The 13,818-nt window shown below is 44.2% G+C and overlaps 2 protein-coding genes across 5 annotated transcripts in view; one reads left to right on the plus strand and one right to left on the minus strand.

The window, feature by feature from the left end:
* The window catches only part of MIER1 (MIER1 transcriptional regulator), a 35,752-nt gene extending 33,989 nt beyond the window's left edge, over nt 1-1,763 (minus strand). For all 3 annotated transcript variants that reach the window (XM_077333409.1, XM_077333407.1, XM_077333406.1), the window contains exon 1: nt 1,589-1,763. In XM_077333409.1, the coding sequence (XP_077189524.1) occupies nt 1,589-1,597 (9 nt within the window). In that variant the 5' untranslated portion in view covers nt 1,598-1,763. The remainder of the gene's footprint in view (nt 1-1,588) is intronic.
* Nucleotides 1,764-1,957: 194 nt separating this feature from the next.
* DNAI4 (dynein axonemal intermediate chain 4) overlaps nt 1,958-13,818 on the plus strand; it is a 74,950-nt gene continuing 63,089 nt past the window's right edge. For both annotated transcript variants that reach the window (XR_013230214.1, XM_077333411.1), the window contains exon 1: nt 1,958-2,132. Coding sequence is in view for 1 of the 2 variants with exons in the window: in XM_077333411.1 (XP_077189526.1) it covers nt 1,994-2,132 (139 nt within the window). In the remaining variant the exon portion in view is untranslated. The remainder of the gene's footprint in view (nt 2,133-13,818) is intronic.

The raw sequence follows: 13,818 nt of genomic DNA on the forward strand, positions 1-13,818 counted from the left end.
TGTACACCTGGAAACATGCTGCCAATATCAAATGTTAACTCCTCTAAGAATTTAAATTCACAAGAACACTGGAAACCTTCCAATCATGTCTAAGGCCTTCCTAAGTGTTAATTTTCTAACCAACAAATACAAGGCCAAGATATTTTAATATCTGTAATACATCTTCGTCATCCTTGCAAACAGAACACACAATGAACATTTATGCTTCTATCTTACATGAACTACTGATTTGTGATAGGCACAGAAAATAAAGAACCAGAAAGGCTCCACTCCTTTTCTTACTATACACACTGAAAGAGGTTGTTTCAGTAAACCTAAAAAATATTTAAAATTATTATGGGTAGGTTAATGGTAAGACAAAGTTTACACACAAAATATGAAGGTTCTTTTGTAAGTATAAATTTGAACTTCAATGCCAGCTTCAAAGTATAATTTTGAACTTCAATGTCACAACTAAAATTCCAAGTAATTTCAACTTTCCCTCTCCACCAAAGACTTCAGTAGGTCTGACAACAATTATTCATTAAAACTGTCAGTCTTTGATCAAATATGAGCAATTTGCTTTATTAAAATGAGCTTCACTAGTAACACCAAAAGTTACAAGCCCACAACACATTTTACTAGCCTATGCATTCCATGTTGAGTCATTTGCAGCCTAAAAAGGATGGAAATCCCTTAAGAGTCAGCAGAAAGTAATGAGTAGACTACTGATGGATGTGGGACATCCACATTCAAATCTGGGCTCAGTGATACCAGGCGGACTGGGGGAACTGTACCTCTCTGCCTATCCTATCCCACAACACTGTTGTGCAACGGAAATAACACTTTTAATCCCTTCAGTTGAGATAATATTGATCTAACCAATTAACATTTGAGACAAACAATAATTCATCCCCGGACTAGCACTTAACTTTAGAGAATGTTTACAAGAATAAACGTTGTCAGAACTCAGCTGGCCCCAAACATACATCGCCACTTTCCGGAGCAAAGGCAAGAGTTAACAACCCAAGCGAACACCCTTGCCTTCCTAAATGTTCAACGATGGAAAAACAGAGGCCAGGGGCGGGAACAGGATCCACGACCTCCAACACTATTAACATGCCTCCGTCAATCCACTTCCCCTTCAAGCCAATAAAAGTAAAGCCTGCATGATTTCACAAACACCATCCCTACTTTCGCACTTGGTGGATTTCCCACTCGCATCCTAAGAAAGAAAGAAAGCGACAACTTGGATAGAGCCTTGCTGTCCCAAAGAGTAACAGGCCAGCCCCCCCCCCCCGAAAGGCACCAGTCTTCCTTCCTTCCTCCTCCTCTCGCAGGGCCGCCCTCCATCTACCCAAGTCCCAGGAGGCCGGTGAGCCCTCAAGAGACCGGCCGACTACCTAGCGCCAGACGTCAGTCGCCAGGCCCGTCGTGGGACCTTCCTCCCGCCCCCGGGCAACTAACTTATGGGAAACGAAAGCAACGCGATAGGCGGCAGCGGCGGTGCAACAAGTTCCCTGCCGGGCCCGGACTCGGCTCCCCCTTCCCCCTCGGCCTCCTCCTCCTCCCTCCCCGCCCTCCTCCGCCGCCCGCGGCTCTCCCTCACCTCCGCCATGTTCGCCGCACAGCTGGGGCGGGCCGAGCCAGGAGAGGAGAGTCACATCACCGCTGCGGCGAAGGAGGAGGAAACGGCACGGAGGGGCAGCAGGAGCGGCGGCGGTCACCGTCTCTGAGGAGGCAGCGGAGGGAGGGAGGAAGGCAGGCAGGCAGGCAGGGAGGAGAAGGTCTGCAACGTCACCGCGCAAAGGGGGCGGGCGCGCCCACGACACCGCCTCTCCCCCTGGCCCCGCCCCATTCTGTATGCGCGCGGGCGAGTCACGAGACTGAAGCTCCCGCTTTCCGACGTAGTTCAACGCCAGTTCTGTGGAAAAGCGGCGCGCGCTCTCCCCCGCCGCTCGCACAAACGGTCTCTTCGTGACCGGCTCCAAGGGGGGGGGGGGTTCTGCTCCTGATGGCTTTCTTAAATCGTCGCAACCCGCCCCCCCCTTTCTTCCTGACGCTGACATTTTCATGGTGGTGGTGGTGGTTTTTAGCAAGTGGACCAGCGAAAAAATGGGGAACCCTAAACTTCAGCCAGCCAGCCATAACTGGTCAGGACAAAGTCATAAGCAAATGCTCTGTCGTGCTACCTCTTCTTCGGGTCATAGGTTTTTGTCTTTCATGCACGATGGTTACTCTGTGTGGAATCCAACTTCTTTCTACATAACGTTTATGTTAGATTAATTAAAATGAATAAAAATGGAGGGAAGTCTATAGAGAATATTTGTTGTTAGTTGCGAAGTTGTGTCTGACCCATCATGACCCCATGGACAATGATCCTCCAGGCCTTCCTCTACTATACCATTTCCCGGAGTCCATTTAAGTTCGCAGTAGAGAAAGGTAAAGGTATCCCCTGTGCAAGCACCGAGTCATGTCTGAGTGATGCTCTCTAGCGTTTTCATGGCAGACTCAATAGGGGGTGGTTTGCCATTGCCTTCCCCAGTCATTACCGTTTACCCCCCAGCAAGCTGGGTACTCATTTTACCGAACTCAGAAGGATGGAAGGCTGAGTCCATCATGAGCCGGCTGCTGGGATCTAACTCCCAGCCTCATGGACAGAGCTTCAGACAGCATGTCGGCTGCCTTATCACCCTGTACCACAAGAGGCTCTAAAAAAAGAAGACACTTAGTCCAAGCTTAAAACCAAAATGGATCCATCCACACTCATTCTTCTATCCTTGCCTGGATCAATTCAACTGACCACATAGTAAACAAATATTCCAGAATACTGCAGCTCTATGTTGTTGTTTTAGGTGCGAAGTCGTGTCCGACCCATCGCGACCCCATGGACAATGATCCTTTAGGCCTTCCTGTCCTCTACCACAGTGGTCCCCAACCTTTTTATCACTGGGGACCACTCAACGCTGGGGACCACTCACCGGGGACCACTCAACCCCTTTTACTGAGGCCCGGTGGGGGGGGTAGTTTACTCCTCTACTCTCAACCACTGCCCTAGCGCTCTCTGATTGCTATGATAATGTTTAAATATCCCTTCAAAATAAGAGACAGACACACCACAACAATGAAGTGTGTTGTAAAGGGCTGGGTGGGGTGAAGTAAAGGGCCGGGGGGGGGGAGAAGGGGTCCTTTGGGGCCCACCGCCAATTAGTCGAAGGACCACATGTAGTCCGCGGCCCACAGGTTGGGGATCGCTACTCTACTATTTCCCAGAGTCCATTTAAGTTCGCAGTAGAGAACATAAATGTAAAGATATCCCCTGTGCAAGCACCAAGTCATGTCTGACCCTTGGGGTGATGCTCTCTAGCGTTTTCATGGCAGACTCAATACGGGGTGGTTTGCCAGTGCCTTCCCCAGTCTGTTTACCTACCAGCAAGCTGGGTACTCATTTTACCAAACTCGGAAGAATGGAAGGCTGAGTCAACCTTGAGCTGGCTGCTGGGATTGAACTCCCAGCCTCATGACTGCATGTCTGCATGTCTGCTGCTTTACCACTCTGCGCCACAAGAGGCTCTAGAGAACATAGAAAGCTCAAAAAAGTGGGACAAGATAAAAGCCAAAACTGGCCAGAACAGGTATTGAACGAGTACTGCAAAAAAACTCCAGAACAAGAAGTGTAACTCTTGCATTTTATTTCAACTGTTCCAGGCCAAAATATCCATGGAACACTCCAGAACAGACATTAAACAAGCAAGAGAACTACAAAAAACAGAGGAATGCATTAAAGATACTTGAGAACAATATTTTGGAAGTGAAGATGTGTAAGTCATACTCCTTTATTAACCCGTTTTGGGGCAAAATGCCTCTGGAATCGACTGAAATTGGCTTTAAACAAATAATACTACTGTGAAAAACAACGTTAACATGTTAAAGGCACTCCAGGACAATATTTTGGAACTTTAAATGCAGACAGTGTATGCTTACTTGAGATGCCTCTCCCTGGGATGCCCGTCTACGTGCCCAATAATTTTTATGAGGCTTTTTAAAGGTACTATGATTTGTTTAATGCCCATTCCAGCCCATTCTGGGGTGTTCCTGAGTTATTTTAGCCCCAAACAGGTTAATATGAGCACAAAACATGTTTGGATTTCCAAAATTTTGTTCTGGAGTGCCTTAATGTCCCACTGTTTTTTGAGGTGCTATTATTTGATGTCCTTTCTAGCCTGTTCCAGGGTGTTCTAGAGGCATTTTGGCTTAGAATGGGTTCATAAAGGAGTGAGAGTTATACTTCTTCATTTCTAAAATATTTTCCAGTGTCTGTAACGCAGCCCACTGTTTTTTTGCTGAACTCTTGTTCATTTAATGCTAGTTCTGGCCTGTTCCAGGCTATTCCAGAGTTTTTTTGGTCTGTAAAGAGTTAATAAAGGTGCAGGATTTCTGCCTTTTCATTTCTAAAATATTGATCCCAAGTATCGGTAATGCATCCCACTTTTTGTGGCTCTCTTGTTTGTTTAATGCCCCTTCTGGCCTATTCCAGGCCTATTCCAGGTCATTCTGGCCAAAACACGAGCCTTCATTTGAATATAATGGTGAAGTGGAGCCTGGGAGATGCTCAATCCAGATTCATGTGATTGGACAAGAGGGAGGGTGGGACGTTTTTGGAAGTATAAAAACAAAGATTTTCCTAGATTAGAATATATATGCATCTGGCTGTATATGCTGTTTCAGTTCTCCATCTGGAAGAACAGCTTCTCAGGACTACTAAGAATGAATATAATGTGAAAAATTGTGTGAAGTTTACTGGTTGAACTTGGTTAGTCATGAAGAAAATGCAAAATAATTGCTTTGGAAAGAGGGATTTAGCTAGTAATTAAGTAGCAAGTCATAGGATAAGATTTATCTGTTCCTAGCTCTTAGAAGAAAAGGAAAGAGAGAATTGTTTTTATACTACCCAAAGGAGTCTCAAAGCGGTTTGCAATCACCTTCCCTTCCCTGTGAGTTAGGTGGGGCTGTGAGAGCTCTGAGAGAACTAACAGCACTATTGTTCAAAATGCTTTTTCTGTATGTTAAGAATAACCATGCTTTCTGAACAATATGAAAATAGAAGGATAGAAAAGGAAGCAAACTTTAGGAACATTAACTTCCTTTTCTCAGATTAACATGGCTATTAGGTTGATAACATCACAAATATGTTCCTAACTTTAACAAATGTTTGTTTTTAGTTTATAAAGTTATTCACAGAAGACCAATAACATATAACAGGGAAAGTTATGATTAGGTTTCAAAACACTGATGACTTTGAGGGAAAAGACCATCGCTGTGCTTGCAGATGAGGTTAATCTAGACAATTACATCTCAGGTATCTGCCACAATGTAAAGCAGTTATACTGAGTAACTTGGAAGCCATGTTTGGCTCTGACATGTATCTGTGGCTCTTCTGGGCACTTTCTGGTGAAACCTGCCCCAGTTTGGGATAATTTCATTATTACTATAGGCCTGAAATAAAACTAGCAGTTTTATATTTACAACACAATTTATCTATGATAATTATATCAAAATTGTGGAGATACAGGCATTCTGTATCTGAGTCTGTGTGAACATATGAACTTATTTGCCATGATGGTATTGTGAACATTGAATCGGACTGCCTTATACTGGGGGCCATTCTGCACTTCTAAAAGCATAGCGTTAAACCAGAGCAATTGCTTAACACTATTGAAAATTGCGCCCCCTGCCATTTCTCACCATTCGTTCTCTCGGCTTCTTCTCACGCTTTCTCCCACTTCCTGGCACTCCGCACGGCTGATTAAAATGGTGGAGGAGAGGGACTCACCCCTACTTGTCAATCATGGCAAGGGGCCTGTCTATTGACCAACAGGCAAGAGTTGGTGGATGAGGTGAAGGAGATGGGGACCCTAAGGGGAAGTGACCATGTCCTCATAGAAATCCTTTTGAGATGGGGGGGCAAGGAAGCTTGTAGCCAGACGTGGATGTTGGATTTTCGTAGGGCAGACTTTAATAAACTCAGAGACATGATGAGTGTCATACCATGGACGAGAATGCTGGAAGGGAAGGAAGCATGTGAAGGGTGGGCACAAGAGCTATTGCATGCTCAATCCATGACTATCCCAGAAAGACGAAAACACTGCAGGAGCTCTATGAAGCCTATTTGGATGAACAGAGAACTTCAAGAGGAACTAAGAAAGAAAAGGGAAATGTTCAGGAAATGGAGGGTAGGACAGAGCTCTAAAGAAGAGTACCTACAGGTTACTAGGCACTGTAGATCAATCATCAGAAAAGCCAAAGCTGAGAGTGAGCTAAGATTGGCCAGGGAAGCCCACTGTAACAAGAAAAGATTTTTCAGTTATGTGAGGAGCAAACATAAAGTAAAGAAGGCAATAGGCCCACTGTTGGGTGCGGATGGACAAACTCTAACGGAGGATGCAGAGAAAGCAGAAAGGCTCAGCGCCTATTTTACATCTGTTTTTTCCCACAGGTCAAAGGGTTTAGGCACATCTAGAGATGGCAGTAGCCAAAGGATAGTGTCTGGGTGGCAAGTTGGTATGGACAGAGAGGTTGTCGAGAGACATTTAGCTGCACTGGATGAGTTCAAATCCCCTGGGCCAGATGAAATGCACCCAAGAGTGCTCAAAGAACTTTCCAGAGAACTTGCACAACCCTTGTCCATCATCTTCAGGACCTCTTTAAGGACTGGAGATGTCCCGGAGGACTGGAAGAGAGCAAACATTATTCTAATCTTCAAAAAAGGGAGGAAGGATGACCCGGGAAACTACAGAACAGTGAGTCTGACCTCTGTTGTGGGGAAGATAATGGAGCAGATATTAAAGGGAGCGATCTGCAAACATCTGGAGGACAATTTGGTGATCCAATGAAGTCAATATGGATTTGTCTCCAACAGGTCCTGACAGACCAACCTGGTTTCCTTTTTTGACCAAGTGACAGGTTTGCTGGATCGTGGAAATTCGGTTGATGTCGTTTACTTGGATATTAGTAAAGCTTTTGATAAGGTTCCCCATGATATTCTGATGGATAAATTGAAGGACTGCAATCTGGATTTTCAGATAGTTAGGTGGATAGGGAATTGGTTAGAGTAGCGATCCCCAACCTGTGGGCCGCAGACCACATGTGGTCCTTCGACTAATTGGAGGTGGGCCCCAAAGGACGCCTTCTCCCCCCCCCCCAGGCCCTTTACTTCCCCCCCCCTCCCGGCCCTTTACAACACACTTCATTGTTGTGGCGTGTCTGTATCTTATTTTGAAGGGATGTTTAAACATTACCATAGCGATCAGAGAGCGTTAGGGCAGTGGTTGAGAGTAGAGGAGTAAACTACCCCCCACACACACACACACACCGGGCCTCAGTAAAAGGCATTGAGTGGTCCCCGGTGATAAAAAGGTTGGGGACCACTGGGTTAGAGAACTGCACTCAAAGAGTTGTTGTCAATGGAGTTTCATCAGACTGGAGGGAGGTGAGTAGCGGGGTACCTCAGGGCTCGGTGTTCGGTCTGGTACTTTTTAACATATTTATTAATGATCTAGATGAGGGGGTAGAGGGACTACTCATCAGGTTTGCAGATGACACCAAATTGGGAGGACTGGCAAATACTTTGGAAGATAGAGACAGAGTTCAACGAGATCTGAACACAAAGGAAAAATCGGCAAATGAGAACAAGATGCAATTTAATAAAGATAAGTGTAAAGTTCTGCATCTGGGTCAGAAAAATGAAAAGCATTCCTACTGGATGAGGGATATGGTTCTAGGTAACACTGTGTGTGAACGAGACCTTGGGGTACTTGTGGATTGTAAGCTAAACATGAGCAGGCAGTGTGATGCAGCGGTAAAAAAGGCAAATGCCATTTTGGGCTGTATCAACAGGGATATCAAAATCACAAGATGTCATAGTCCCATTGTATACGGCACTGGTCAGACCACACCTGGAGTACTGTGTGCAGTTCTGGAGGCCTCACTTCAAGAAGGATGTATTTAAAATTGAAAGGGTACAGAAGAGAGCGACGAAGATGATCTGGGGCCAAGGGACCAAGCCCTATGAAGATAGGTTGAAGGACTTGGGAATGTTCAGCCTGGAGAAAAGGAGGTTGAGAGGGGACATGATAGCCCTCTTTAACTATTTGAAAGGTTGTCACTTGGAGGAGGGCAGGAAGCTGTTCCTGTTGGCTGCAGAGAAAAGGATGCGCAGTAATGGGTTTAAACTACAAGTACAGCGATATAGGCTAGATATCAGGAAAAAAAATGTCACAGTCAGAGTAGTTCAGCAGTGGAATAGGCTGCCTAAGGAGGTGGTGAGCTCCCGCTCACTGGCAGTCTTCAAGCAAAGGTTGGATAAACATTTTTCTTGATGCTTTAGGACGCTTTGGGCTGATCCTACATTGAGCAGGGGGTTGGACTAGACGGCCTGTATGGCCCCTTGCAACTCCATGATTCTATGATTCTACTTTCTCTCAGTTTTAAAGGGAAAGCAATGCAAGCAATCTTTTTATTTTTAAGTAGAAAATCTCCATTGCTATGCCTATGCATCTAATCATAGATGCATAGTGCATATTTTCACTGGATATGCCAGAGAGTGTACCTAAGACTTTCTGCATGTCAAGCAGAGGTTCTGCTACTGATCCATGGTTCCTCCACTTTAATGCCAAAACCATGTCCATCATGTGTTTAGGAGTAGACAGAACAAACCCTGGACCACCTAGAGCAGTGGTCTGCAACCTTCCGGTTGCTATGGACCGCTGTGCTGGAGTGGGGGGAGAGGGTGGCCCGGGGCCCGTGCACGCGCGGCAGCCCCAGCGCAAACGCGCATGCATGGACTTGCCACACATGCGCGTTTGTGCCTGGTGGGTGCAAGCACACATGCGTGGCAGTCCGCACATGCATGCGTGCGCAGTGCTTCCGCGTGTGCGCATTTGCACCCTTGCCGGGCACAAACGCACGTGCACGGCAGTCCGCGCATGCGCATTTGCGCCACCGCCATGCTACCTGCCTACCCACAGTGACCCCAATTTCATGTCCAAGTGATCCCACCCCACCAAAACTCCCCAGAATCCAGCCTGGCCTGGAGGAAATTCACCTACCATCCACAGTAGGCTTGCCTGAGGCGGCCAGCACCTTGGTACAGGGGGGAGGAGTGTTGCCAGTGGCAGCACACGACCTGGCACCTGCATACAGGCACAGAGCTCTGCTCCTGTGTGCGTGCACCAACTGGCACATTGCCTCCAGCGCCGCCCTCTCCTCCCCGCACCACGGCGCTGGTCGCCTCAGGCTTGAATGGCTGCTGATGCAGCCGAAGTACACAAGCCTAATCCACAGTGGCGATCAGCAATTCCCTGGGTATGCAAGGAAGGCCACAAGAGACAAATACTGGCACATCCCTTCCTGCCCACCCACACATAATCTACCTTAAAATCAGCATTTCTGTTAGATGACTATCTCGCCTCTGCTTAAAAACCTCCGAAGAAGGAGAACCCACCCCTTCCCAAAGATGCCTGTTCCACTGAGGAACCGCTCTGTCAAGAACCTCTGGATTTTTAGCCAAAAATTCTTTTGAATTAATTTCAACCCATTTGTTCAGGGCCTATTCTGCGCATGCTAGATGATGTGCTTTCAGTGCACTTTCAAAGTAGATTTTCCTGTTCTGCTCAGGAAAATCCAGCACAAGATTAAGAGTACACCACGAAAAAAAGGACAGTTCAAAATTATTGTAACAGAAAACAGAACCTATCCTGGGCTATACTAAACAATTTCACAATAAATATAAATAAACGTTTCTTATCTCTTCTTTTATATATATATATATATATGTATATTAGAACAACCAGAACGGCCTCTAGATTGAACCGTTTTCAAGTCACTTGAAAACGGTTCAATCTAGAGGCCGTTCTGGTTGTTCTAATATATATATATATATAAAAGAAGAGATAAGAAACGTTTATTTATATTTATTGTGAAATTGTTTAGTATAGCCCAGGATAGGTTCTGTTTTCTGTTACAGGAAAATCCAGCAGCAAAAACACACTGAAAGTGCATTATCCAATGTGTGCGGAATGGCCCCTGGTCCGATCCTCTGGGGTAACAGTTTGTTTAATGCCTGTTCCAGCTTTTACCCTTTCCCCCCAAAAGTGACAAATACTCACCTCAGCCGATAAGCATGCTTCTCACTTAGCATCTGGCACTAGAATAAAGAGGATTACAAACACCAAGCAGACAAGCATTGTAGTCATGCACCCCAGTAGAACGTGGAAGATGACGTCTACCTATCCACCAAACACCTTTATTGCCAACAACCCTCTAAGAAATTAAGCCCGTGGTTTGTGGGCCCTTCCACATCTCCAGGATTGTTAATGAGATGATGGTTGAATTAGATTTGCCAAAGATTTATAAAAATGTGCATCTTGTTTTCCATTCCAGTTTGTTGCTTCGAACAATTTCCCTTTGCAATGGGAATTTTGCATATTCTACAAACATTGCTTAATTCCACTCTTATCAGTAGCCAGCCTAAGAAGAATTACACCCTTCTAAGACAAATGCTTTCAATACATTTATGAGGATGCTGTAATTCTGTTCAGGACTGCACTGGAAGGCAGGCAACATTTAACCTCAGAACTGGTGGACAGAGATATGACTGAATCTAGTATTCTGAAACAGAACCAGAATAGAATCTGGTAGATCTGGTATAGAATTTGGCACGATAGCACCTATCAACATCTTTACTGGTTTTTAGATCTCAGTTCTGGCTACATGACAAAATTTTATTGGTCAAAGCTGTTTGGCTGGGATGGGACAGTACTTTAAGGAATGGTTTTGATTTAAAACAAATGCTGGTGGGTTGTTCCATAATTTTATTAGTCAAAGCTGTTTGGCTGGGGTGGGGGAGTACTGTCAGGAAATTTTTCCATAATCATGGAACAACCAACCAGTTTAAAAAACAAAATCAAAACCTTTCCTGACAGTACTCCCTCTCTCCAGCCAAATAGCTTTGACCAATACATTTTTGTCATGTAACTCCAGGGAAGTGTTCCTGACCCCTTTTTGATCTTTAGGAATCAGTTGAAAACTATTTTATTTAAGACTAGCAGTTCTAAATTGTGATTTTTAAATTTTGTTTTTTATGTATTTTATGTATATGTATTTTATTTATATCTATATCGTAAGTTGTCTTAAACTCTGTAAGGAAGAAAGAAGGCTAATAATTATTTTAAATAAACTCTAGGACATGCTGACAGATTCAGCCCATGTCCAAATTGATACCTGCTCCTATGAGTGTTAAGGTTGTAAAAAACATATCTTAAGCATCGCTTGCCCAGCTGACCATGTAATCCACATTCTCTCCTCAATGCGCCAGTTATGTGGCTACAAGATAAACTGTAAGATCATAATATGACTCCCTAGCCACTGAATCCAGTAGTGTAACATTGATAATGCAACATGTTCCGAAGGAAGGAAGGAAGGAAGGAAGGAAGGAAGGAAGGAAGGAAGGAAGGAAGGAAGGAAGGAAGGAAGGAAGGAAGGAAGGAAGGAAGGAAGGAAGGAAGAAAGAAAGAAAGAAAGAAAGGAAGGAAGGAAGGAAGGAAGGAAGGAAGGAAGGAAGGAAGGAAGGAAGGAAGGAAGGAAGGAAGGAAGGAAGGAAGGAAGGAAGGAAGGAAGGAAGGAAGGAAGGAAGGAAGGAAGATAATAATTCACCTTTGATGACTGAGAAATGGCTTGGAGGAGAGGTGAATTCTAGTAGATTCTTTGTTTTAGGAATTTGATAACCAAATCAAGCTTCACGTATTTAAAAGGCTGCTGTATTGAGGATGGAGCAGAGTTGTTCTGTCTTGCTCCGGAGGGACGGACAAGAACCAATGGGATGAAATTAATTCAAAAATAATTCCATCTAAACATCAGGAAGACGTTCCTGACAGAGTGTTTTCTCAGCGGAATAGGCTTCCTCGGGAGGTGGTGGTTTCTCTATCATTGGAAATTTTTAAACAGAGGCTGGATAGCCATCTGACGGAGAGGCTGATTCTGTGAAGGCTTACGGGGCTGGCAGGTTACAGTGGATGAGCGATAGGGTTGTGAGTGTCCTGCATAGTGCAGGGGGTTGGACTAGATGGACTAGATGACCCATGAGGTACCTGTCAACTCTATGGTTCTAAGCTCCCCTAATCTTTTTTTGCCTTCACTTGGATCGCATCAGATTGTAGAAGCAAAGTAGGGTACATTGTGCTTGCATGGGAGAACACCAAGGGAGTCCAAGTCCGAGGCAGAGGCAGGCAATGGCAAACTACCTGTGCTTATCTGTTGCTTTGAAAACCCTATGGGGGTTGCTTTATGTCAATTGTGACTTGATGGAACTTTCCTCCTCCACCACCAATGTTTTTAAAAAATATTTTGATTTTATTTTGTCAAGAGGAACTTTTAGGAGTTGATTCCAATATTACTGGACATAATATATTGGTTCATGCAAGATTTTGGATAGATGGGGCAGACATATTTGAAATAAACAAGTTTTTTGTCCTTTCACCTCCATTCCACAATGTACCACCTTGTTCCATCCTTTCTCCTCTGTCTGAATGCTAGGATGTGGAATGATATGGTTAGCCTAATCTTATCATTTCCCAGAAGCTTATTAGAGTCAGTACTTGGATCAGGGATCTCTAGCAAAGACAGAGGAAGGCAATTAAACTACTACTATTTCTCAGGTGCCTTGAAAGCCCCTTGCTGGGGTCACCATAAATTCATTGGTGAGAGTCAGATTGGTGTAGTGGTTAGGAGCGCTGATTTCTAATCTGGCAAGCCAGTTTAATTCCTTGCTCCCCCTCCACATGCAGCCAACTGGGTGACCTTGGGCCAAACTTGCCAATAAGTCACCAAGAGCATTGGGTCCTGCAGAGCACTCAGGAAACCATTCAGATCCGTGAATCTTAGTGGGCAGGCTAAAATATGCCTGTTGCCTACACCCATTTCATTTTTAAGGTCAAGTAAGATTCAACTGTTTTTCACAATGTAATGTTTATAATGTGAATAAATCTTATCATATTACAATTCTCAGAATGTTTAGAATTGAATTAGGGTGATAAGTAAATGGGGAAAAGTTCTTTAAAATATTTCCTCAATCTATTGAAGTCAATGGGTTTGAAACAGTGTAATTGAATGGCACTGCAATTTAATTTTTATCTTAGATGTTTGTTGACCCTACTGTGTGCTCACACTAGCTAATATGATTTTTGCTCTTAAAATAGCACTAATTCCTTTTAAGAAATTTTCAGAGCAATCAGATATTGGCATATATAACACCATGCATGAGCCAATTTGCACATACAGCATCCTATGCTAATGAGCTCCCAAATGAAACAAATTTCAGCTGAGTGTTCAAAATAATTCCTGTTTATATAATAGTCTAATAACAGATTGTGCAGTAAAAATAGAAACTGTTCTGGAATTGGTTTAATTTTTATAACATTTTCATTATGTTATGTTTTAAAATCAGCTATGTCCATAGATTAAGATTCATGTATGTGTGTCTAGGTTCACTTTTATGTGATTTCTAGTTCACAGATTCTCAGGCAAGAGGAGGTTTTGCCAGTATGTCCTATCTAAGGCCAGTTCAATCAGAAATGTAGGGACTGAATTGGTGACCTTCTCCATGAAAAAGTGTATGCTCTTCCATTGTCCACCAGAAGTCATGTGCCAAAAACTGGCAGTGACAATGACAGTCAGTGAATGGGCTGGCATCATGAAATCATAGAATCATAGAGTTGGAAGGGGCCATACAGGTCATCTAGTCCAACCCCCTGCTCAATGCAGGATCAGCCCTAAGCATCCTAA

The sequence above is a fragment of the Paroedura picta genome, chromosome 4 (genome assembly GCF_049243985.1).
Source record: "Paroedura picta isolate Pp20150507F chromosome 4, Ppicta_v3.0, whole genome shotgun sequence".
NCBI classification, from domain to species: Eukaryota; Metazoa; Chordata; class Lepidosauria; order Squamata; family Gekkonidae; genus Paroedura; species Paroedura picta.